The sequence below is a fragment of the Spermophilus citellus genome, assembly GCF_964194105.1.
Source record: "Spermophilus citellus genome assembly, chromosome: 18".
Classification (NCBI taxonomy): domain Eukaryota; kingdom Metazoa; phylum Chordata; class Mammalia; order Rodentia; family Sciuridae; genus Spermophilus; species Spermophilus citellus.
The window spans coordinates 69139766-69161600 of NC_138200.1; the positions used below are offsets into that span (position 1 = coordinate 69139766).

Here is a 21835-nt window from a genome sequence, read left to right on the forward strand (position 1 = left end):
TCCGCTACAGGGAGGTAAAGGAAAGTGAAATGCCCGCTGGTCCCACCATGTTTTCCCCTTAGCACGGGCCTCATCTGTAGTTTCTCGTTTGTATGGGTTATCTGATAGTGGCTTCTCTGAGCTGGCAGGTAGCATGACTGTTTTGCTCACCTTGTTGTCTCAGTTGCCCCTGAGTTTTTATCGAGTTGGCAAGTTAAAAGGCTATAATATTAAAAGACATTGTGGAGTATGGAAATTGTCCTTAGATAGTTTGGGGATTTGCTTTAAAAGTTATTGACCTTGCCACTTAAGAGCTGGTCTAACCCCATAGTCTGGTGGAGGTGGGACTGAAGTCCCTTCTTTGAATTCTCTGTCTGTACCTGACCTCTTCTCTTTCTCAGCCTGAAAGTAACTCTCCCCAGCTTTCTATTTCTTTCTATCTTTTTTATTATGGAAAATTTCAAACATAGAGATATGGTAGTACAGGTATTTCATGTGTCCATCCCCGGGTTCCCTAATTATGGACACTTGGCAACTACTATCTGCCTTGGACTTTCACTCCCTTCTCTCCAGGGGTGATTTAAAAACATCCCAGACAGCACACCACTTGCCCTTAAACTTGCCAGTCCTGTTTCTGACAACTCTCAGGATGCACCACTTTTCATCCTGTCCCATTATTACCAGCTCAGGATCAGTTGTGAAGTCTGCCACTTCACAAACCTTTTGTCCTTATTCAAATGCCCTCCAGGTTGTCTTTAAGAATAACTCCCAGGCGGAGGGCATTTACATGTTCTGGGTACCACTCATTTCTTCCTCACAGTCTGGGAAGGGGGGTGATGTTGACAGCAGCGGTGACATCTTCAATTTATACTGGGCTGTGGCTCAGTGCTGGATCCCTTGCCTCAGGCATTGGAGGCAAGGGCTCCATCCCTAGCACTGCAAAAGAAGAAAACAGAAAAAAAAAAAAAAAACCCACATACACATAATTAAATTTAGGCTTTTTTATTTGAACCTTGTGCTCTCTAAACCACACAATGATATTGTCCTTGCTGGTGAAAATTGGTGGGTGAATAGAGAAATAGAGGTGTTCAGGGTTATGAAAAAAAAGAAGAGATGATTGTATGTCTGAATGGGAAAAAATGATGCGTATGTGAACCCCTCCTTGAAATCACTCTGGTCCAAGAGATTGGCTTGGGGCTTTGTGATTGTGTAAGCTTCTGCTTGTTGTGTGGGGTGTTTTGTTGTGTTGTTGTTGTTTAGTTTTGACTTTTGTACTGGGGATGAATCAGGGGCATTTTATTACTGAAGCAGGGTCTTGCTAAATTGCTGAACCTCTCACTGAATTGCTGAGGCTGGCTTCAAACTGGTGGTCCTCCTGTCTCAGCCTCTCCAGTTGCTGGGAGCTTGCATTTTGGTGCTGGGGATTGAGCCCAGGGCCTCGTGCATGCTAAGTATCCTCTTCCACCAAACTGCACCCCTGGCCCCTGCTTTCTGAGGGTATTAGTATCACTGGCTTAGGTCTCCTTCCCAGTCTCTGGATTTGTGCATGAGCTCTATATCTGTATCCATGTGTCCAAATGCACCTGACTTTACAGACTAGGGTTTACCTGCTCCTCAGGCTTCCCTGTCTCTGTTGAAAACCCCATGCCAAGACCAGCCACCTGGAAGATGTCCCTGGTCTCTTGACATTTGTGCAAACCATTGAAAAGTCCTGCGTGGCTCTAAGTGCACAGGGTCGTGACCCATTCTTCCCAGTCTCCACCTCTGCTTGTCCAGGCTGCCTAGACAGCTCTCCTCACTCGATTTTCTAGCCTGCTCTGCTTAGCCACACTGCCCTTCCTTTGCTGCCCTCTATGCCTACAGTTCCCCACGTTCAAGTACCAACACATGGCTGGATCTTTCCTCCCTCAGAGGCAGAGTCTCTTCCCCATCACACCGCCATACAGTCTGATTATGGTCACAGTTGCCCTACAGTCCCATTCCCTCTATTCTGGCCCTTTTCCATCTCCTGGCAGTTACCTGTGAACATACTGTATACATTACTTGTTTGTTCTTTGTGTTTTGCATGGGTTGCTTCCTGGGGCTGAAGTGTCTGCTTCCTGAAAGGACTTTGTTGCTAGCTGTGTGTCCCCACCACCCAGCAGGCATGCACAGAGCTCCTCCTGGAAGACCGAAGGCATGTCTTCCTCAGGGTGCAGGCTCCTGGGCTGTAGAGTCAGTGACTTCCATTCCAATGTGGGATCCACCTCTTCTGGATGTAGGAGCATTGATGAAAGCTTTGGGGATGCTTTCCTTGGCCTTGTGGGATTGTGGTGAAGACATGCTGGGCCCTCAGTGCGCACTCAGCAAGCACGGAAATAATGTGATGTTGAAATGGAGGAAGCAAGAGAGCTTTTCTAGAAGAAAATCCTCCCGGGGAGATGGACGCAGACACCCATAGGCCTGGTCCCCACCTGCCGCCTATAGTGTGGACCTTGGTATCATGCATGGCTCATGGGTGTTCCTTTGGCTTTGGTTAGAAATCACCTTTACTGTCTCAGTCAGGGGGTCCTAAAGACAGCTTACTGAAGTTAAGTCAGATGAAGTGCAGTCAGATGCACCCCAGGGGTATGTAGTGAGTCTTGACAGAGGCATGCACAGCGTGAGTGCCACACCACATTCTGAGAGCTTGCCACCCTGCAGCCTGTGCCCCCTTTCCCTGCGTGTGTGTGAGTCCTGCCTGTGTCTGCATTTCCCACCAGCAGAGTCTTCCAGAATGTGCTCTTTCCTTCTGTCCTCGCTTGCTTAGCCTGTGCTTTTGAGTTTCATGCAGGCTGTGGGTTTTTGCGGTCAGCTCCTTCTTGCTGAGTAGCAGTGTATTGCAGGGTGTTCATCCGTGGTGTTTCAGGGGTCTGACTCAGTTCTGGTTGGGGGCTGTTCTGCCTGGAGTTGCTGAGCTCTAAGAACAGGTGTTTTGTGGGTTTGGGTTTCATTTTGGCTGATGGGGCATCTACAGGGAGAACTGCTGCATCGGGAGTGGATGCGTATACCTGGACCAGCAGGTGCTGAGTGCCCCTCCAGCGTTTTATCCCACCTGCCTATGGGCTGTGCGAGGCTGAAGGTGCTCCAGCCTCCAGGGAATTGGTGTTGGCAGCCTGTGCCCCCAGCCCTCAGCAGGGACAGTGCTCCTCACTGGCTTTTGATTTACATTTCAGTAAAGATGTTGTCGGGTGTCTTTCCATGTGCCTATTGTCCATTTGTTTGTCTTCTTTTTATTAATATTTTTTAGTTGTAGGTGGACACAATATCTTTATTTTTACGTGGTGCTGAGGATCGAACCCAGGGCCTTGCATGTGCTAGGTGATCGCTCTACCGCTGAGTCACAACCCCAGCCCCTGTTTGTCTTCTTTTGTGAACCGTCTCTTCACATTTTGCTACCTGTGGTGGATTCCCAGGCTGCTCTGTGAGCATGGAGCATTGACACCTGGGCAGACATGTGGCTGCTCATCTCGCTGCTGCCTATGGATTTCCAAAGAGGTTCTATTCAGTCAATTCAAGTGTTCTATGGGTTTTTGCCCTTAAAACTCATAGGTGGAAATAATAGGAGTGTTTTCACATGCACAGGCCCTGGTTTGATCCCCAGCACCATGCATATGTGCCTGTACACACAGCATTTGTTAGTGTTCTGTATGAGGAAGCAGAGGTGTGCATGACATGGAGCTGCTTCATGACTGCACAGCCAGAACGTGAATGCGTTGGCCTGACCTCATAACTGACCTAAGTGCTGTGGTGGGCGGGCTTGCTTACAGGGGGCACATAACCTGATGCAGTTGGCCCTCCATACCTGCAGCTCCCACCAACCACAGGTCGAAATATGTCTCAAACTCACAGCTGTGCTGCTTGTGTGTAGATGTGTTTCTTGTCATCGCTCCCTGAACAGCACAGTGTGCAGGCTACTGAGACAGGATTTGAGTTAGGTTAGGTATGTGGTGATGCAGAGGAGAGGCAGAACACACAGGTGTGCACAGGCTCTGTGCAAACACGACACATTCCATAGAGGGGACTGGAAACATTCCCCCACCCCCCTGCGCACGCACAAATGCTAAGGGGTGACAGTGCAGTGCAGCCATTGAGAAATGATGTTATGCAGCAGGACGTCTTAGTATTTGGGACCAGTGGCTACTTTGACATGCTGGTGGAAACCAGATACCTAAAAATCATGAGTTTACTTTATTGCATTGAAAAATTTTCCCTCAGTCCCTTTCAAAGAATTATGTGTGTATGTCTGTCTTGTTTTCGTGTACAGTATAGTTGCTGTTCCCTGATGGTAATTGAAATACGTTTAAATTGTGCTATTAAATAACAAAAAAATTTTTTTTGAATAAATTTCAGTGTTCAGGCTGCTGCTGTTAGGCTGGAATAAAGACTTGAAATGCTGTGGTGGTTTTAAACTTGCCAACACTGTGTCATCTTTATTTTTGATAGTCATTTGATTTTTTTTTTCCTTTGGTACTGGGAATTGAACCCAAGGGTGCTTAACTACTAAGCCACATCCCCAGCCCTTTTTAAATTTTTTTCTTTTTTTAATAATTTTTTTAGTTATAGGTGGGCACAATATATTTATTTTATTATTATTTTATTTTTATATGGTGCCGAGGATTGAACCCAGTGCCTCACGCATGTTAGGTGAACGCTCCACCACTGAGCCACAACTGCAGCCCCAATTTTTTTTCTTTTGAGACAAGTTCTCACTAGGATGCTTACAGCTTTGATAAGTTGCTGAGGCTGGCTTTGAACCTGCGATCAGCCTCAGCCACTAGGATTATAGGCATGTACCACCACACCTGTAATAGTCATTTTATTTTATTTTTTTAAATTTATTTGTCCTGAACTTCTCAGAAGATGATATACAGTCAGTCAAAAAATATATGAAAAAGTGTTCATCATCACTAGCAATTAAAGAAACGCAAATCAAAACTACTCTAAGATTTCATCTCACTCCAGTGAGAATGGCATCTATTATGAATACAAACAACAAGTGTTGGTGAGGATGTGGGGAAAAGGGAACACTCATACAATGCTGGTGGGACTGCAAATTGGTGCAGCCAATAAGGAAAGCAGAATGGAGATTTCTTAGAAAATTGGGAATGGAACCACCATTTGACCCAGCTATCCCTCTCCTCGTTCTATACCCAGAGGACTTAAAAACAGCATAATACAGGGATGCAACCACTCAATGTTTATAGCAGCACAATTCACAATAGCTAAACTGTGGAAACCACCCAGATGCCCTTCAACAGATGAATGGATAAAAAAAAATGTGGCATATATACACAATGGAATGTTACTCAGCAATAAAAGAGAATAAAATCATGACATTGCAGGTAAATGGATAGAGTTAGAGAAGATAATGCTGAGTGAAGTTAGCCAATCCCCAAAAGCAAATGTTGAATGTTTTCTCTGATATAAAGAGGCTGATTCATAGGTAGGGAAGGAGAGCGTGAGAGGAATAGACAAACTCTAGATAGGGCAGTGGGGTGGGAAGGGAAGGGAGGGGAGGGGGCATGGGGTTAGAAATGATGGTGGAATGTTATGGACATTATTATCCAAAGTACACGTATGAAGACATGAATTGGTATGAATATACTTTTTATATAACCAGAGATACGAAAAATTGTGCTCTGTATGTGTAATAAGAATTGTAATGCATTTCGCTGTCATATATAAATAAATTTTTAAAAAATTGATTCTAATTAGTTACACATGACAGTAGAATGCATTTTGACAGGGGCTGGGGCTGTGGCTCAGTGGTAGAGCGCTTACCTAGCATGCATGAGGCACTGGTTTCCATCAGCACCACAAAAAAATGAAATATTGTGTGCATCTAAAAACTAAAAAGTAAATTTTTTTAAAAAAAAGAATGTATTTTGACACATCATACATAAACGGAGTATAACTTCTTGTTTTCTGGTTGTACATGATGTAGAGTTTCACCGTTCATGTAGTCATATGTGCACATAGGGTTATAATGTCCGATTCATTTTACTGTTCTTCCTACCTCCATCCCCCTCCCTTCCTTTCACTCCCCTCTATCTAATCCAGAGCGCTTCTAGTCTTCCTAGCCACCCCATCCCCACTTGCTATGAATTAGCATTCACATATCAGAGAAAATATTCCGCTTTGGTTTTTCGAGATTGGCTTATTTGGGCCGGGGATGTGGCTCAAGCGGTAGCGCGCTCGCCTGGCGTGCGTGCGGCCCGGGTTCGATCCTCAGCACCACATACCAACAAAGATGTTGTGTCCGCCGAGAACTAAAATAAATAAATTCTCTCTCTCTCTCTCTCTCTCTCTCTCTCTCTCTCTCCCTCTCCCCCTTTCCTCTCTCTTTAAAAAAAAAAAAAAAAAAAGAGATTGGCTTATTTTGCGTAGCATCATATTCTCCAGCTCTGTCCAGTTATCAGCAATGCCATAATTTCATTCTTTTTTAAAGCTGATTAATATTTCATTGTGTGTGTATATATATATATATACACACACACACAATGAAATATAAATGTATATATTTTTTATGTATGTATATAAATATATATAATCATATACGTGTGTGTGTGTGTATATATATATACATATATATATCACATTTTCTTTGTCCTTTCATCTGTTGAAGGGCACCAAGGTTGGTTCCATAGTTTAGCTATTGTGAATTGAGTTGCTATCACCATTGATGTGGCTGTATCATTATAGAACTTAGTCCTTTGGGTATAAACTGAGGAGTGGGATAACTGTAAAATAATGGTACCACTCCAGATTTTCTGAGGAATCTCCATGCTGTTTTCCATAGTGGTGACAACAATTAGTCATTTGATGTTGATTGCATCAAGAACAAAACTCCCTGCTGGGCATAGTGGTCATGCCTGTAACCCCAGTAACTCTAGAAGCTGGGACAGGAGAATTGCCTCATCAGACTTGAGGACAAAATTATTTTAACATGAACAAGAACAATATTAGAAAATTATAATCCTTATAATACACCCCTTTTTTTTTTTTAGTTTGAAGTATTGGAATTGAACTCAGGGGTGATCTACCACTAAACTATACCCCCAGCCCTCTATTTTTCACTTTGTCACTGAGGTTGCTCAGGCTGGCCTCAAATTTGCCTTCCTCCTGACTCAGCCTCCCAAATAGAGTCTCTGGGGTGACAGGCATGGCAAGTCGTCTTCACATCTGGCTCAGCTCTACTTCGCCACGTACACTGTGACCCCTGTGCAGAAATGCCCTCGGCTTGTTTCTCCAGATAAACGTCGAGGATCTTGAGGACGACCCGGTAGTGAACGGAGAGAAGTCTGATTGTGTGTTAACAGATGCTGCAGTGTCAGGGAACAAAGGAAGGATTCAGCGTGGAAACCCAGAGACCAAGCGGGAAGGAAATGTGGCCAAGGCTGCACCTCCGGAGCAGGTATGGGGACCCCGTGGTAACAAGGAGGCTGGCATGTCAGGGAAGGGCTGTGGCATCCTGCCACCTGTATCGGCTTTTTCTTGGAGGTATAATTTTCTGAATTTGCTTTGGCTGATTCCGTGGGAACCCTGATGAAGTTTGTGCTAAAGTCCTTGAGATCAGTGGTGGCCCCAGGGGTACTGCATGCAGGTCCCTGCCCTTCCTGCTGCCCACTGTGCTCCAGGCAGCTCTGTGCCTTCTGGGAGCAGCCACTTCTGGTGAAGCGTCCCTGAGGAGCTTCTCGCTGCCCAGAGGAGCTGGCCCAGTCGGGGCAGGTGGGCGCCCCAGGCAGCCTGGACCAGCTCTGCAGCAGGGAGGGTGGGAGAGAGAGGCCACACTGACAGCAGGAGGTACGGGCAGGGTCCTGCTGCAGAAGGATGTGAGGGGCCGCAGGTGCTCCAAGTGGTGCTGGCTTGCTGCCTTGGTTCTCAGTTTTTAAGATTTTGCTTCTTTCTCCATTGATTAAAACATCTTATTTTTATTAGTCTAATGCAAGTGGAAAACTCCGGAAGAAGAAAAAGAAGCAGAAAAATAAGAAAAACAGTACAGGAGAAGCTTCGGTATGCGACCAGACTTGACTGGCCCCTGCCCAATCCCTCCGTGCCCCTTGGGCCGTGTCCCTCACGGTGGTGCTGGGCGAAGACCATTTTATTTGATGTCTTCATTTTTTCCCATCAGGAGTATAACTATCCAAGAGGTCAAGGACAAAGAAGAGTCACCTACAGTTTTGCTTGTGATTTGCCCCTTTGTTCCTTGGTTGTCATGGCCTGTTCCTAGTCTCAGTGTCCCAGCTGCCCTCTGCAGGGAGAGTCCCTTCCCAGCCCTGCTCCCTGTTGCTGTTCACCCAGCCTTCATCCTGCCAGTGCACGAGGGGTGCTGGGTGTGGAAGCCCACAGACCAGATCCCCCTCAGTCAGCACCTTCCCGTTCCTGCCTTGATCCTCCTTGTCTCATTGTTCGTCCTGAAGAGAGGTGGCAGCTTTGTTGCTGTTCAGTTGGAGTCCCAGGTCCCAGTTCCATTCACCTGAGAATGTGAGCTCACCTGTGAGACATGAAGTGTGGCTCTCTGGCCCGATGGTTCCCAGGGCCTTCTGGATTAGTGGTTGTTCTGAGCTTCCTCCTATAATACATCTCCTCCTTCTGAGTTAGATCATCTTTTAGAAAGTACATACCAAATAACTTTTCAAAGTAACTCCTTGTTATTGGTTGTCACAGCACTTGGAGTGAAGCCAGTATGGCGATTAACAGTTCCTTCTGGGCTTTTAGGAAAGTGGGATGGAGGATATCGACCGCATCTTGGAGAGGATTGAGGATGGCAGTGGGCTCAGCCGCCCGGGTCCCCCACCACTGAGCTCCAGGAAGCATGTCCTGTATGTGGAGCACAGGTATGGCCTCGGCCTCTGATTTTGACGGGGAGGAGTGATTTAGACAGAGGACAGTTTGCTGTCTTTATTTATTTAGAAGTGTTAAGAGTTCATTATTAAACATTTAGGAAGTAGAAAAAAGGAGAAAGAAGTAAGGAAAAGACATCTGTGTTTCAAAGGACTTTTTTTTTGGTACTGAGGATTGAATCCAGGGGTGCTTTACCATTGAGCCATATCCCCAGCCCTTTTTATTTTTTTGAGGCAGGATCTCACCAAGTTGCTTAGGGCCTCACTAATTTGCTGAGGCGGTCCTCAAATTTTCGATCTTCCTGGACGCTGGGATTATACCCGAGCATCACTGCACCTGGCTCCTTTTTATTTTTGATTTTGAGACCGGGTATTGTTAGCTTGTTTAGGGCTTGCTAAGTAGCTGAGACCAGCCTCTAACAAGGAGTCCTCCTGCCTTGGCCTCTGAGTAGACACAGGTGTGGCACCATCATGCCCAGCTCAGGACTTCCAAACAGCTTGCCTTTGTATGTCTCATGAGGCTTGTATTTCTCATGAGGCGTTTTGAGCTGTACCAGTGTAGTGTCACCCTTGGACGATCACCCATCTCTTGGTCTGGTGGGTGCTTAATGAAACCTGATCTTTGCCAGCTTTGACAAGCAAGCTGCCTGTATCGTTGAGGCCCTCCACTCCGCGTCAGGGTGCATGCTCCCTGTACAAAGCCTGGCAGATGAACACTGGACCCGCAGGGGAGACCTACCCCAGGTTCTCTCCTAGCAGTGACCCACTGCGTCCCTTGGGTGCCCCATGGGGCCAGTAGTGGTCAGGTCCTATTGCAGGTGGCAGATTTAAAGAAAGCAGGCCTAGAAATCACCTTTCAAGCCCCAAATCATTGTTCTTTGGCTGGACTCTTACTTAGCTTTCTGCAATTTCGAGTCATTGTAGGAAAGCCTGACTTAATTTTTCTTCCTCACATTTCCCACATTCTAGACACTTGAATCCAGACACAGAACTGAAAAGGTATTTTGGTGCTCGAGCGGTCCTGGGGGAGCAAAGGTACGGCCCACAGTAGCTGCATTCTCAAGCTGTTTTTACCTGTTTTCATTTCTTATGGGTGGGGGAGCCATTGAAAACCCTGGGGGAGAGTACTGAAAGCCACACTGGACAGATGGAGCCCTTCCAGGGCCTGGGCGGGTCGCTGAGACGCCAGGAGGCCAGGCTGTTTCACACCTTCTCAACTGTGCACCCCATATTTTTAAAAAGGTCCTACAAGCTGTTAAACTTTGAATCCTGAAATTTTAGCCAGATCCATTTTGTTTCTCCACCAGCAGGAAAAATGACAAAAAGTTTGGGTTCTGGGATCAGTTTTATGTCACCTAACTCGTTCCTGGCTAGTCAGCTTCTGCAGTGGCAGCTGATGGTGAGCAGGCAGTGGAGTGTCCCTTGGCTTTTCCAGGGGAAGTCAGGGCCCATCCTGGGACTTTCTGTAGGAGGTGGGAGTTCCGCTCTCCATCTCCGTACCGAAACATCCGGAAGCTTGTGTCTTTTTAAGTATGTGTTTTCTGATTATAGAGCTAAATGCTTTTTGTTAAAGCTCTGAAGCAGTGTAGAAATGTTCCCTCTTATTCCGGTCACCTGTGGCCATGTCCCCAGGCCTTTCTGCACGCCTCTCAAGGAAGCTATGCTGGCTTTGGCATGTCGGAGTCCCAGGTGTCTTCTGTGCCTGATGCACAGGGTTCTTTGTTAGGCCAAGGATAGGTGTGTCCACACCTTGGCTACAGGCCCCCTGCATCCATGTAGCCCTCCAAGAAGTGGCCCACTGTGGGTTTCCTCGAGTACCTGTGCCTTGCCCAGCTGCCCTCCCAGGAACGGTGCCGCTGAGGCCCACCTGCACTCGGTCGTCCTCAGCTACATCCTCGACCACACAGTGCCTTGAAACTGTGTGAGGTGTGCACGTGGCGCCCTTGTCTGACTGGTGTCTGTTGGGTCATGAGTGGGCCAAGGATTGTTTTCAGAGTTCGTTTGTTCCCACTTTCCTTGTGTTTAGCGATTTTTGCCTTGTATTTTTGTTTTTAAGTGTTTGAGGACTCATGGGTTTCTGACTTCTATGTGTTTTGGGTTATTTGTGAAAAGCACTTACATGAGCCACTACCTGCGCTGCTCAGGCCGAGTTCTGCCGCTCAGCCCAGCTCTGCCTGCCTGCCCCTATGTTACATTTTTGCACCATCTTATTTTTGTAAATTATAGTTATTATCAGTCATTAGTTAATAATTACATTTGTTTTTTAGTTTTTGTGGTGCTAGGGAGTGAACCCACAGCCACACACCTCCGAGCCACACACCTCTGAGTGCCCCCTGCACATATTTCAGTTTTATGTATCTATTTTTGAGGTGAGGCCCTCCGTGCTTCCCAGGCTGGTCGCATACTCATGAGTCTGCATGGGCCTCCCCCTCAGCCTCCCAGGCAGCCAGGACCACAGGTCTGTACCCTGGTCAGCTCACTTACTACCTTTATAGTAGCACACTTTTTTGTTGTTTGTTTCTTCAAAAATTTAAGTCCTAATGAAGTATGTCCAGTGAAAAGCTGTGGTTCCCTCCTTCTTGGTCCCCCACCCTTGTCCTGTTGTTCAGAGACCAAACCTTAGCTCCTTTCTGTTCCTCCCTCCTGGTGACCATTCAGGGTTTCCATATAGCTGTGCACTGATCTTTGGGGGGAATCTGACTTCCTCCTGAGACAGATGGGGTCTGCTCCCTTCCCCGTCTGTGCTGTCTCCACACCCCTGTGTCGCGACCCTGAAGGTGCTCCTCCTGACCCTCCCTCCAGCATCCTCCCCTAGACTTCTGGCTGGCAGCTCACCTCAGACAGACCTGGCAGTGCCCAGGATGCTGTAGACTTCCAGGCACCAGTGGTTTCCTTTCCACTGCTTGCTGCGTGTGCAGAGTTGTGCCATGTTGTGCCTCTCAGCCTCTGGCCATGCTTTTCTTTTTGTGTATTTGTTCTTCTCACACAGTTTTCATGTCTCTTTTTATTTTTTTATTTTTTTTTAAAGAGAGAGAGAGGAGAGAGAGAGAGAGAGAGAATTTTTAATATTTATTTTTAGTTCTCGGCGGACACAACATCTTTGTTGGTATGTGGTCCTGAGGATCAAACCTGGGCCGCACGCATGCCAGGCGAGCGCGCTACCGCTTGAGCCACATCCCCAGCCCCTTCATGTCTCTTTTTGAGAAAAGAAAGATGCTGTTTTGTCCTGTTCTGGGTAGTCCAGCTCCTTATTCCTTGTTTTGTTTTAGTGAAATAGGGCACTGCTGAAAAGCCTAGAGATTGGTCTACACACATCCACATCCCATCACTCAGCTCAGGGTGCAGCCCTTCCAGGCCTGGCTAAGATGCCACCTGGCAAGGGAGCCAGACCCTCTAACAGCAGCTAAGAACTCTTGCCCAAAGGGGGCCCGGTACCCTCAACTTGTCACTCACACAAGAGTCCCAGGGAGCTGGGTGCCTGCGGACCCTCAGCACTCTGCTCTCGGTCTTCTTCCTTGCAGAAATATGCCAGTTTCCTCCTCAGTTTTCCTCATTGTTTCCATGTTTTCCTTCTCAAAGACTGCAGTCATGTTGCTGGGGTCTGGGTCAGAGGTCCACTTCCCTAATTTGCCTCTGGCCACGGCCAGGCATTCCTCCTGTGCAGCCTGTCCCACGGGAAGCAGCTCGTTTGCTCAGGGAATTTCAGTGGCCCTGAGCTCCTGCTCTGCACCATGTTCTAGGGTTTCACTTTTGTTTCCTTTTTGTCCCTCCTGCCTTCGTGCTGGACTGTTGGCCTCCCTGTTCCCCTGGACCTGATGGTAGCTGCTTGCACAGGTCGCAGCTGGGGTCCCCTCTTCACGCAGCAGTGCTTTGCTCTCCCTCCCTGTGTGCCCCCTGCCCACCGCTCTGCCTCCAGGGAGATCTGGAGGGATTGGGCAGCCAGCCTGGCCCCTGGCCCGTGGAGGTAAAGCTGTGCCTGTCTCCTCCTCCCTAGGCCACGACAGAGGCAGCGTGTATACCCCAAGTGCACGTGGCTGACGACCCCCAAGAGCACCTGGCCGCGGTACAGCAAGCCAGGTGAGTCTGTCACTCCTGCAGCAGGGGGCTGGCACGCTGGCCTCAGTGCCTTCCAGGTGGGCCTTGCAGCACCATGTGTAGCTGCGTGTGAGGTGTGGTGTTCCTGAGGGCGCAGCAGCCTGTATGTCCCCAGCTGGCCTGGCCTGTGCAGAAGCTCTCAACTTCCTTGCCGCCTCGTCCTCTGGGTGCCATGCTACAGGAAGCAGCTGAACAGAGGCTGGCATTTTTAAGTGTTTTTTTGTGTGTGTGTGCTGGCACTGAGCCCGAGCCCTCTAAGCCACACATGCCAGGCTGGGCTCTGCTGCTGAGCTGCATCCTCAGCCCTTGAGTTTGTTTTCACATTATGATAATTTGGGGGCTGGGGTTGTAGCTCAGTGGTAGAGCGCTTGCCTAGCATGTATGAGGCCTTGGGTTCGATTCCTAACACCACATAAAACTAAATAAGCAAAATAAAGGTATTGTGTCCATCTACAACTAAAAATATTTTAAAAAATCAATAATGTATGATAGTTTTACGTTTAAAGAAAACAGCCATGCAGAAGGTGCAGGGTAGGAAGTGAATGCCCTCTCTGGGCATCGGCTGCACAGCGGAGAGAAGCATCCAGACAGCCCTCTGCAGGTTGATGGGGCACATACTGTAGAAGAGGTCATGGGTGTGTGGAGGACGTGTGTGGAGGGTGGTAACCAACACACCTCACCTGCTGTGCCTGTGGGGTTGGGGATTCTAGAAGAATCCCCTTAGACTCCCAGAGAGGATCACCTGGGAGTTCGGGACCTGTGCTTGTAGGATCAACCCTGATGCCTCTCATGTATCTTCTGTTCCCACCAGGCCTCTTGCCCTTCTAGCAAAGGAACCCGAACATGGTAGAGATAGGGGCTCATTGTCTCAATCTGCAGGACTTGGACCTTGGGCCGGGCTCTCAGGAAGGAGTAGCTCAGGGGAAGCCCATGAGAACCATTGGCCATTTAGCGGTTGTCTTAGCAGACTGAGTTTTTCAGGTTAACCAGAGGAAATGGTCCCTCCACACAGTCACACAAGAGGAGCAGAACCGTATTTGGTCAGGGGTTACACGTGGCCAAGGCCTCTGACCTGGCCCTGTGCCCACTGCATGCCTCCTGCCCCAGCCCCTCACAGCCACCCTGGCTGCTGGTCCCAACCAGACGTGATCAGGCACCCAGATGGACCTCCATGCTCCCATCCCTGAGGCTTGTTGTCCTGGGCCACTTCAGCAGCTCCATCCTTTCCCGGAGCTCATCTGAATTCTATAGAGAAGCGAGTCTTTGTGGAAAGCAGACGGAGGCCAGCTCCCGAGACAGCCCAAGCAAGCAGTGGGAAGCAGGCCCAGGTGTTCTGAGAGAGTCCCCGGACGTCAGCCTCTGGCCCAGAGGCAGCCCAGCCCCAGGCCTGGGTGACCTGTGAGACCCCTCAGATCGAGTGGGTTGGTATCACAGAGTCCTTTCTGAGAACAGCACAAGGGAGACTGTTGGGGCTACTGTGCTCTGTAGAGGTGCCATGTCCTGGCCTCCAGCACACCCTCTCTGTGCACTCTCACCTGCCAGGTCTGTCTATGCGGCTGTTGGAATCGAAAAAAGGCCTTTCCTTCTTTGCGTTTGAACACAGTGAGGAGTACCAGCAGGCACAGCACAAGTTCCTAGTGGCCGTGGAGTCCATGGAGCCAAACAACATTGTGGTGCGTGGGCCCCGCAGCTGCCAGTGGGTGGAGGGCGAGTGCCCGGGCAGCTGCTCCCCTGGCAGTGGGGCCCCCGGACCCGAGGGGCACTGTGGAGACTTGGCACTCAGGTGCTCTCCCGCTGGGAGCTGCGTGTAGTGGCACTATGGTCCTTCCCAGGTGCTGCTTCTGTCTTGGGCCTCACTGGGGAGGTAGGGGGAGCATGTAGATCCTGCTGGCCCCAGGTCCCCCACGTAGGGGGGGCGGGAACCTGCTTGCTTTCAGTCCTCTGTCCTGAGACCTGGGAGCCAAGACAGCCCCACTGGGCAGGCAGGGTCCCCAGTTCCCACCTGGAGCCAGGTCCAGGCCTTGGCTGGGTAATAGCAGTGCACACCTGGAGTCCAAAGGGAATTTCGTCTGTCACCTGGTGATCATGTCTCCTGGTGTGCACAGGTCCTGGTGGACTGCAGGGGTGTCCTGTGGGTCCCTGCCTGTGACCTTCCTCCAGAGCTGCCCTTCTTTTCTGGTAGGTTCTGCTCCAGACAAGCCCCTACCATGTGGACTCACTCCTGCAGCTCAGTGATGCCTGCCGCTTTCAAGAGGATCAGGAGATGGCACGAGACCTCATAGGTGAGACCCAGTAGGCAGTGCAGCCTGCCTGTTCTCGCCACTAGAGCAGATGCAGGTGGCAGGACGTTGTCATGTAGCACTTTGTGGAAGGTGTGTCATGCCTGGGTTTAGTGTGTGCCGGAACTGGGCAGCCGTCACTGCAGGCCATTCCAGGGAAACAGCCTGCCGTCTTCTATCTTCCCCCAGGCCCCAGAACCCCTGACTTCTGGTCAGACTCTCCGTGCTCCTACCTGTGTGGGGAGCCATTCAGTGGAAGCACTGTGCGTGGTCTCTGCCCATGGTTGTGTGCCCCATGCGTGGTATGACCCAGGTTTGCGTGTGCTCTTGGCTGGATAGTACTCCCCTTGTGGACAGACGTGGTTGGCGAGTCCGTCATCAGTTGGTGGTTCTGGTTGCTCTTCCGTGTGTGTGCGCGCGCGCTGCTGTGGGTGTCTGGGCCGTGTTTGTATCACCTGGGGACTGGGCATGAACAGGACATGTGGCAGTTGCACCCCATGGTGTCGAGGGCGATTCTCATTCAGGCTCACAAGTTCTGTGGCTGCAATTAATGCTGTGGCACCAGGGAAACCTAGGAGATCCCATTGCAGGGTCCCAATTCTGTGACCCCTTCTTTCCAGTGCTTCGCTTGTTTGGGGTCTTGGGAGTTGCAGGCGCCTACTGTGGCTGACTCCTGCCTCTGTGTTGCTGCCCACAGAGCGAGCGCTGTACAGCATGGAGTGTGCCTTCCACCCCCTGTTCAGTCTCACCAGTGGGACATGCCGGCTGGACTACCGCAGACCCGAGAACAGGTGAGCCGAGGGCAGCCCTCCCTGTGGGCCTGGGATACTTCTGCAGGCCTCACAGGCCTGTGTCTTGATTCTTAAATCAGTGATGCTTAAGTCAGATTCAGCCTGACAGAGCAGACCTGGGTCTATGCTCTGCTTTATGACATTTCTGACATTTCTGTGCTGACCACCTCTGGCATCAGCCCCGAGGCAAGCCTGCATGACCGCAGCAGTCTCCCTGCTGTCCTGTGTGTATTCTTGCTGCTCTGGGCAGCGCTGCTTGGCTGTGGCATGGCCCCCACCTTATGGCCACCATGCCCTGTCTCAGTGCAGCAACTTGGCTGCACCGTGCACTCTGTCTAGACTTTCTCCACTGGTTTCTTTTTCTAGTAAACTCTCAGTTCTAAAAATAAGTCTACAGGATGACTAAAGTCACACAGCTTTATGTACCCAACAGTAGCACCATTGAAATTTGAGGGTAAATTAAGATCATAATTATAACAGTTTTTAGCTCATTTCCCTTGAATAACAAGTAGCAAACCAAAAGCAAGATAATGATTCCAGAAAGCTTGGTTTTCAGGGAGCTGAGGCTGTAGCTCAGTGGCAGAGCTCTTGCCTAGCACATGAGAAGCACTGGTTTGATCTTCAGCAGCACCACATAAAAATAAATAAGATAAAAAATATTCTGTCCATCTACAACAACAACAAAATTTTTTTAAACCCTTTTTTTAAATATTTATTTTTTAGGTGTAGATGGACACAACACAGTGCCTTTTTTTTAATGTGGTGCTGAGGATCGAACCCGGGTCCCGCCTGAGCTAGGCGAGCACTCTACTGCTGAGCCACAATCCCAGCCCCAACAACAAAAATTTTTAAAAAACTTTCAGTACATTGGTGTGTGTTCAGCTCTTCAGGCACACACAAAGCTTCTCCCCAGACACAAAAGGCATTCGCAGACTCGTATGAGGACCTGGACGCTGGCGTGGAGCCAGGTGGCCCTCAGAGGCTGCTCTGCTGTTTGCTGCCACTTGAACTCACATGGACCTTTTTGGATGTAGGAGCTTCTACCTGGCCCTCTACAAGCAGATGAGCTTCCTGGAGAAGCGTGGCTGCCCACGCACCGCACTGGAGTTCTGCAAGCTCATCCTGAGGTGAGCGTCCAGCAGGGATCCACTCCTGCCAGTCCTCACGGCAGGGGCTTCTGGGCTGCAGAGACCCTGGGCCCTGACATTTTCCTTGCTCTCTTTGCTCTTCCCTCACTGTGCCGCCTGTGAAGCCTTGAGCCAGACGAGGACCCGCTGTGCATGCTGCTGCTTGTCGACCACCTGGCCTTGCGGGCCCGCAACTATGAGTACTTGATCCGCCTCTTCCAGGAGTGGGAGGTAGGTGTGCGCTCGCAGTGTGACTAGTAGCCATGGTGAGGCCATGAAGCAGAGCCAGGGTGGGTTCCAGGGACCTCCTGCCCTTTAGTCTCCCTCATCTCTGCTGCTGAGCAGAATCCGGTCTTCCCAGAGGGAAGCAGCCTTGCATCAGCACCCCAAGATGAGCACACAACTGCATCGCGTGTACGTGTAGAGATGGTGCTTAGTAATGGACAGTCAGGCAGACCACAGAGCTGGGCGGGACAGCCACTCAGTGAGGGAGGTTTTGATGCAGGGCTGACAGGGACCCTAGGTCCTGAGTGTGGGGACGACAGTCTGGGTAGTCACGATGGGTTACATGTTCCAGGTCAGAGTCGCACATAAATGCCACCTGCCATCCTGGGGCCCCAGACCCAGGAGAGTGGGGTTTGTCTTGGGCTCCACTGAGTGCTAGAGAGCATGCACCATCTTGCTACAGGTGGGGTATGCACACAAGTCGAAGCGGCAGTGTAGGCGTGTGAAGATCAGTCTCACCTCTCGCTTTAGTGTAGCCACTGCAAACTGAGTGGGACAAACAGCTGAACAGAGCTTGTCCAGAGGGGGCTCAGGCCTAGGAGGGGAGGAGGGGGAGGAGCCTGTACTTGTTCTACTTTTCTGCTGGAACCTTTCACAGTACATATTCTTCATGAATAAAGAAAAACATTTTTCATAAAAAATAAGTAATGAAAAACAGATAAATCATTTAAAATCACCTAACCCTTTATACAGTTGGCCAAGAAGTCTCACTTCCAGGGATCTAGTTTACAGAGATTCCAGGAGCTCAGGAGAATGGCTGTAAGAAACCCACGGGGTCCCCAGAACCAGCCACAGAGGAATGTTTGTGGTGGTTTATAGGATTACAGAACTCTGTGGAGACGAGCATTCCCTGTTAATGGAAAAGCATGGAGTAGATCATGTCTGTTACATCGCACACAGAGGAAGGCGGGGAGATGTTTGAAGAGGGTAGTGGCCCCTCTAGGTGGGGGCAGTCATAGCTTGGCTGCCTTCACTCTGGACCCTGCTGTGTGGGGAGAGGGAGTCGCTCCTGTCCCCCACAGTGCTGAGCCTAAGGGGCTCAACAGAGCTCTTTTCCCACTGACGTTGCCCTTCTGCACATTGAAGACCCCCAGGCGGAGCAAGTCTTCCATCCAGGTGTGGGGGTGGCCCGCTTTGTCAGCTCACTGTGGTGCACCTGGTCCTCACAGAGGGCAGGCCCCTCACCTGGCCTCTTGCTCCCTTGTAGGCTCATCGGAACCTGTCGCAGCTCCCAAATTTTGCCTTCTCGGTTCCATTGGCATACTTCCTGTTGAGTCAGCAGACAGACCTCCCCCAGCATGAGCTCAGCTCTGCCAGAGAGAAGGCCTCCCTCTTGATCCAGCAGGCACTCACCATGTTCCCTGGAGGTAGGTACCACGCTGGCCTGTGCAGTGGTTCTTCCTGAGGGTGGAGACCTGGTCCCAGCCCTGCCTTGTGCTTAAAGAAAGATGTGTTCTCCAGCCAGCCTAAAAACTGCTGATGTTGCACTTAGCTGATTATCCACCTCAGTGGGCCAACTGCATGCCAGCCAGGTGGGAGGGGGCCTTGGGTGAGGGACAAACTGTGTGTCCACTAACTTTGCTGTTAGTTACAGGGCAGGAGAGAGATACAGGGTATGCACATTGGTGTCTGGTGTTAGGGAGAGAAACAGCAGCAGAGGGTTGAGCGGGGCCTGCATTTCCAGGGTGCCCCCCCACACACTAGGCCTCTATCTGCACCCAGGGCAGGCCCAGGGGGCTGCTGCCTACTCAGGCGGTGGGTGGCGAACCTTCTCCACAAGCACGCAGGAAGTGACCCTCTAGAGGAGGCCATCCTTGCGCTTGAGGGTAGGAGTGTTTGTGACAGAGGTGTGCACACACTCGGTGACTGCCCCTCCGAGGGGAAGTCCCAGAGTCAGCACTGCTTTGGTGGCTCTGACGAAGTCATGGAGAGGCCCCAGCACTGGGTGGACGCGAGCACAGGCAGACCCACCTGCAGTGTCCAGAGCTCCCTGTCAGGAGCAGAGCCAGCTCACCAACTCAGGGCTCAGCCCATCATCCCAGCAGCCACCTCTGTCCCCCTCGGGTTCGATGCAACTGGGAGCCCTCGGTAGGCCAGCCAAGGTGGGGGACACAGGGCCACGGGGCCCACGTTGAATAACAGAGCTGCCGTGGCTATCCCTCAGGAGAGACCCTACTGCGGCTTGTCCCTGGGAGGCAGTTGGTAGGCCGGCTTTCCCAGCAGCTGCCTCTGGCAGGGTCTCGGCATGTGGGCAGTGTAGGGAAGCCCTGCCTACTCAGCTGGAGAGTACTGCATGGGGACAGTACTAGAGCTGGAGAGGCCCTGACCCAGAGGACTGGACACCCAGAGCCCGTGACCATGTGTTGGCCACTGTCCTTACCCTGGGGCCCTGTGGGGTCACCTCCTCCAGGGCACTGGCCGACCCCACTCCTACCAGTCTGTCCTAGGGTCTGTTGCTCATGCTTGAAGGGTGATGGGCAAGTCTCCCTGAGATGTGGAAGGGCACTTGGAGGACAAGGGTCTGCCTCTAGGGTGCAGAGGTACCTGCTCATCCTTTGTGGACCCCCATCCTCAGCCACTCCCCCTGCAGCAGCTCGGAACGCTGGTCAGACTCAAGGACCCCGTGGCCTTCCAGCCTCTGTGACGTTATGACTCCAGTCGTGTCTGATCAGGGCCCCACAGTGCCCCGGGTCCTTGTCCTGGGCCACTGAGCACCTGAGCCTCTGCTTCCTCCTGCAGTCCTCATGCCCTTGCTCGAGTACTGCAGTGTGCGGCCCGATGCCACCGTCTCCAATCACCGCTTCTTTGGACCAGATGCTGAGATAAGGTAGAGCCTTGGTGCCCTGCTGGGATAACTCCTGGTGGGCATCCTCGTCGCCTCCTGGGGGCCCTCACTTACCTTCAGGGCAGTGGAGGGGTGGCAGGTGCGCTCTGCACCGCAGGGTCAGGGTGTGTGTGTGGCTCTCTCTCCTGGAAACCTGCTTCAGCCTGGTGGCAATCTCGGAGACAGGAAACCCCTGGGGATGTTGGTTACTGTCCCCTAAGGAAGGCCTGGAGTCTGTGTCCACATATGGGTCACCTTACGTCTGAGGAGAAACACTGGTGGGTCAAGTAAATGGCCTCTGGCCTAAGACATGAGGTTCACAAGATGCCTTTTGACAGGAGTGGGCAGCAGGGCTTAAGGTCAGACAGCATGACCCACAGGCACTGGCTGTGGGCAGAAGGGCTCTCGTTGCTGGTATATTCCACGTTCTGCATTGGCACATATTACCTTTCTCATGTTTCTCATAAAAAATACAGAGGAGACAGCCAGGTGTAGTGGCACAGCCTATGATCCCAGCAACTCTGGAGGCTGAGGAGGGGGATCCAGCCTCAACAACTCAGCGAGACCCTGTCTCAAAGTAAAAAATAAAGGGGGCTGGTTCAGTGGTGGAGCACTTGCCTTGAACTTGTGAGGCACTGGGTTTGATCCTCAGTACCACATAAAAATAATAATAAAATAAAGATATTGTGTCCATTTAGAACTAAAAATATATATAAGATATGAAAAAAAAAAAAAAGGCTGGGGATGTGGCTTAGTGGTAGAGTACCCCTGGGTTCAATCCCCAGTACCAGAAATAAAAAGAAAACATAAATGAAAGAAAAACATGTTATGGGGGTCCACCCCAGAATCCCTGTCCCCTAGCCAGCCTTCGTCCTCTGCACTTGCTCTCTGCAGACATACATGTACACTGAGCAACTCAGTCAGCTGAGGAGCACAGACAGCACCGATTCACAGTCGCAGACCTGTGTGCCCTCCCTTCAGGAGGTGGACTGTCCCTCAGTAGCTGAGAGACAGCCTCTTTTTGCTCCAGAAGGTCCTGCTGGGGGGTCTGCTCACAGGCTTTGCTCCCACAGTCAGGCCCCACCCTGACCCAGGCTTTGCTGCCAAAGCCAGCCCCCATCCTTTACCCTGACCTTGCTCCCACAGCCAGCTCCCTATCGCTGACCTTGGCCTTGCTCCCACAGCCAGCCCCGTGCCCTGACTCTGGCCTTGCTCTACCCAGCTCCCCATCCCTGACCCTGGCCTTGCTCCACCCAGCTCCCTATCCCTGACCTTGGCCTTGCTCCACCCAGTCCCCCATCCCTGACCCAGGCCTTGTTCCCACATCCAGTCCCCCATCCCTGACCCTGGCCTTGCTCCCACAGCCAGCTCCCCATCCCTGACCCAGGCCTTGCTCCACCCAGCTCCCCATCCCTGACCCAGGCCTTGCTCCCACACCCAGCTCCCCATCCCTGACCTTGGCCTTGCTCCACCCAGCTCCCACCCCTGACCTAGGTCTTGCTCCCACAGCCAGTCCCCTGCCCTGACCACGGTCTTGTTCCCACACCCAGCTCCCCATCCCTGACCTTGGCCTTGCTCCACCCAGCCCCCC

At 51.0% G+C, this 21835-nt stretch overlaps 1 protein-coding gene across 8 annotated transcripts in view; it reads left to right on the forward strand.

Annotated features, from left to right (window-relative positions):
* The window catches only part of TCF25 (TCF25 ribosome quality control complex subunit), a 44343-nt gene that overhangs the window by 1155 nt on the left and 21353 nt on the right, over positions 1–21835 (forward strand). For all 8 annotated transcript variants that reach the window (XM_081274532.1, XM_081274533.1, XM_081274534.1 and 5 more), the window contains exons 2-13: positions 7253–7414; positions 7939–8013; positions 8719–8837; positions 9813–9878; positions 12838–12920; positions 14481–14611; positions 15121–15220; positions 15915–16008; positions 17043–17135; positions 17261–17366; positions 18628–18787; positions 20160–20247. In XM_081274532.1, the coding sequence (XP_081130658.1) occupies positions 7253–7414; positions 7939–8013; positions 8719–8837; positions 9813–9878; positions 12838–12920; positions 14481–14611; positions 15121–15220; positions 15915–16008; positions 17043–17135; positions 17261–17366; positions 18628–18787; positions 20160–20247 (1277 nt within the window). The remainder of the gene's footprint in view (positions 1–7252; positions 7415–7938; positions 8014–8718; positions 8838–9812; positions 9879–12837; positions 12921–14480; positions 14612–15120; positions 15221–15914; positions 16009–17042; positions 17136–17260; positions 17367–18627; positions 18788–20159; positions 20248–21835) is intronic.